Consider the following 2,500-nt stretch of genomic DNA (forward strand, 5'->3'; position numbering starts at 1 on the left):
TTGCTGCTGCTGCTGCTGCTGCTGCTGCTACAGGTGCTGCAGCGGAAGTTAGAGAATTTGGTCATGGTGCTGCAGTGCATCACTGAGCAGCGACTGTTAGGAAGACTCAAATTAATTTGCGGTGTACAGTCAGTGTTAGTTGCTTCAGAAGCTCCAGTAAGCTGCTTCTTTTCATTCTAATGCTGCTGCTAATGCTGCTGATAATGCTGCTGCTACTGCTGCTGCTAATGCTTCTGCTGCTGCTCCAGTAGCAGCAGCCGTAGCAGTCGCAGCAGTAGTAGTAGCAGCAGCATTAGCAGCAGCATTAGCAGCAGCATTAGCAGCAGCATTAGCAGCAGCATTAGCAGCAGTAGCAGCAGGAGCAGCAGCAGAACCGCCTTAGAAATAATATCATCAGCAGAATCAGCAGCATCAGCGGCATCAGCAGCATCAGCAGCAACAGCAGCAGCATCAGCATCAGCAGCAGCAGCAGCAGCAGCAGGAAGAAGAAGAAGCGCTTGTTATTTGTGATGTTTGTGTTATTCCTTCAGCCCGCATTAATGCAAATGCTGCGTATGATGGAGCTGCTGATACACCGCACGCTGCAGCAAACAAATACTGCTGCACTTCATGTGCGGCTAGAGCTTCAATCAGCAGCAGAAGCAAAAGAATTAGTAGGGCTGAGGCAAATGATAGACGGTTGTCTCGAAGTATTTAAACAAGAGCTTAGAGCAAGAGGTCAGCGATAACCTCCTTATCCTCCTCCTGCTGCTGCTGCAGCTGATGCTGCTGCTGATGCTGATGCTGCTGCTGCTGATGCTGCTGCTGATGCTGATGCTGCTGCTGATGCTGATGCTGCTGCTGATGTTGCTGATGCTGCTGCTGCTGGTGCTGATGCTGCTGCTGCTGGTATTGCTGCTGATGGCGTTGCTGCTGATGGTGTTGCTGCTGATGATGCTGCTGCTGATGATGCTGCTGCTGCTGCGTCTCCTGATGTTGTTTCTGCTGCTGTTGATGCTGTTGATGCTGCACCTGGTGCTGCTGCGTCTCCTGATGCTGCTGCTGCTGCTGTTGCTGCTGCTGCTGCTGCTGCTGTTGCTGCTGCTGCTGCTGCTGAGGATAGCTTTTGTCTTTTTTTTTGTTGTTTTTTTGTTACTGCTTCGTCTTTGATTATTTTTATTTTTATTTTATTTGTATTGGATGTTTTTGTTGATATTTTATTTTATTAATTTGTTATTTGTTGTTTGTTTTTGTTTTAATTTGTTTATTGTTTTATTTTATTTTGTTTTGATATTTAATTTGATTTTCTTTAGTTTTATTTTTTTCTTTCTTTCTTCTCTTTCGGGTGTATCCTCAGGTGTTATTCCGACTTCGTTTTATGCCACCAGCTGCCCCACTGCTGTACTCGTAGATAAAATCAGGTCTCTATACACTCCAACTCCTGCTGCTGCTGCTGCTGCTGATGCTTTCGCTGCTGCTGCTGCTGCTGCTGCTGTTGTTGTTGTTGTTGCTGCTGTTGTTGTTGTTGTTGTTGCTGTTGCTGTTATTGTTTAAGCTGTTTCTGCTGCTGTTTCTGTTGCATCTGTGCTGTATCTTCTGTTTCTGCTCCTCCTTCACTTTCAGCTTCTGCTTCTCTTGCTGCTGTTGCTGCTGCTGCTGTTGCTGCTGCTGCTGCTGCTGCTGCAGGGTTCGTTCAGCTTTATTGCGTATATTTTCGTTTGTTTGCGAAGACTGTCACTGCACTGAACTCGAAGTAAAATTAGCAGCAAAAAAATGCGGGGGTAAAAATGGGAATCTAAGCGAAGCGAGAACAGAGTTAAAACCCTTTGATATACAGGTACATTCTAGCTTTATTTTTTGTTTTGTTCGTCTATTTAATTAGATATTTAGTTTGTTGTTCTTTATGCATATGTGTATTTAAATCTAGATCAAGAGATGTGCATATATATATATATATATATATATATATTGTATGTATATTATTTAAGTGAAGCGAGAACAGAGTTAAAACCCTTAGAAACATGTTAAATGTTTTTAATTGTATGAATATATATTTATATATTTAAATCTTGGTCAACATATACATATATATATATATATATATGTATATATATATATATATATTTGTAAGTACATATATGTACATATACTTGTATATACATATGCATACATGTTAGCTTATACCTCTATATGAATATACATATATATATATATATATATACAAGCTGTTTAAAACCTTAATTAAATAGACAAGAATATATATATATATATATATAGATACATACATCCATACATACATAAGCAATACGATAATAAATAAATAAACAAACAAATATAAATATTTGACAAATTAATATATTTATTGAATGCAGGTGATAATAAAAGGACGTCTATCTCTTCCTGAGGGTTTAGCTGCATGCGATATACTCGAAGATGAAAATATAAGAGAAAGAAAATGTTTGGGTCTGCAGTTAATATCAGCAAAAAAAGTCGCAGCAGATTTAAACGGATGCATTAAAAT

General features: G+C 39.7%; 1 protein-coding gene across 1 annotated transcript in view; it reads left to right on the forward strand.

The window, feature by feature from the left end:
* Positions 1 to 63: 63 nt before the first annotated feature.
* EAH_00060540 (Calcium/calmodulin-dependent 3',5'-cyclic nucleotide phosphodiesterase, related) overlaps positions 64 to 2,500 on the forward strand; it is a gene marked incomplete at both ends in the record, with an annotated part of 4,930 nt that continues 2,493 nt past the window's right edge. Inside the window, 3 exons of the mRNA XM_013393438.1 lie at positions 64 to 156; positions 531 to 717; positions 1,710 to 1,816. Of these exons, the coding sequence (XP_013248892.1) occupies positions 64 to 156; positions 531 to 717; positions 1,710 to 1,816 (387 nt within the window). The remainder of the gene's footprint in view (positions 157 to 530; positions 718 to 1,709; positions 1,817 to 2,500) is intronic.

Source organism: Eimeria acervulina, genomic scaffold (genome assembly GCF_000499425.1).
Source record: "Eimeria acervulina Houghton genomic scaffold, Eah_scaff1510, whole genome shotgun sequence".
NCBI lineage: Eukaryota > Apicomplexa > Conoidasida > Eucoccidiorida > Eimeriidae > Eimeria > Eimeria acervulina.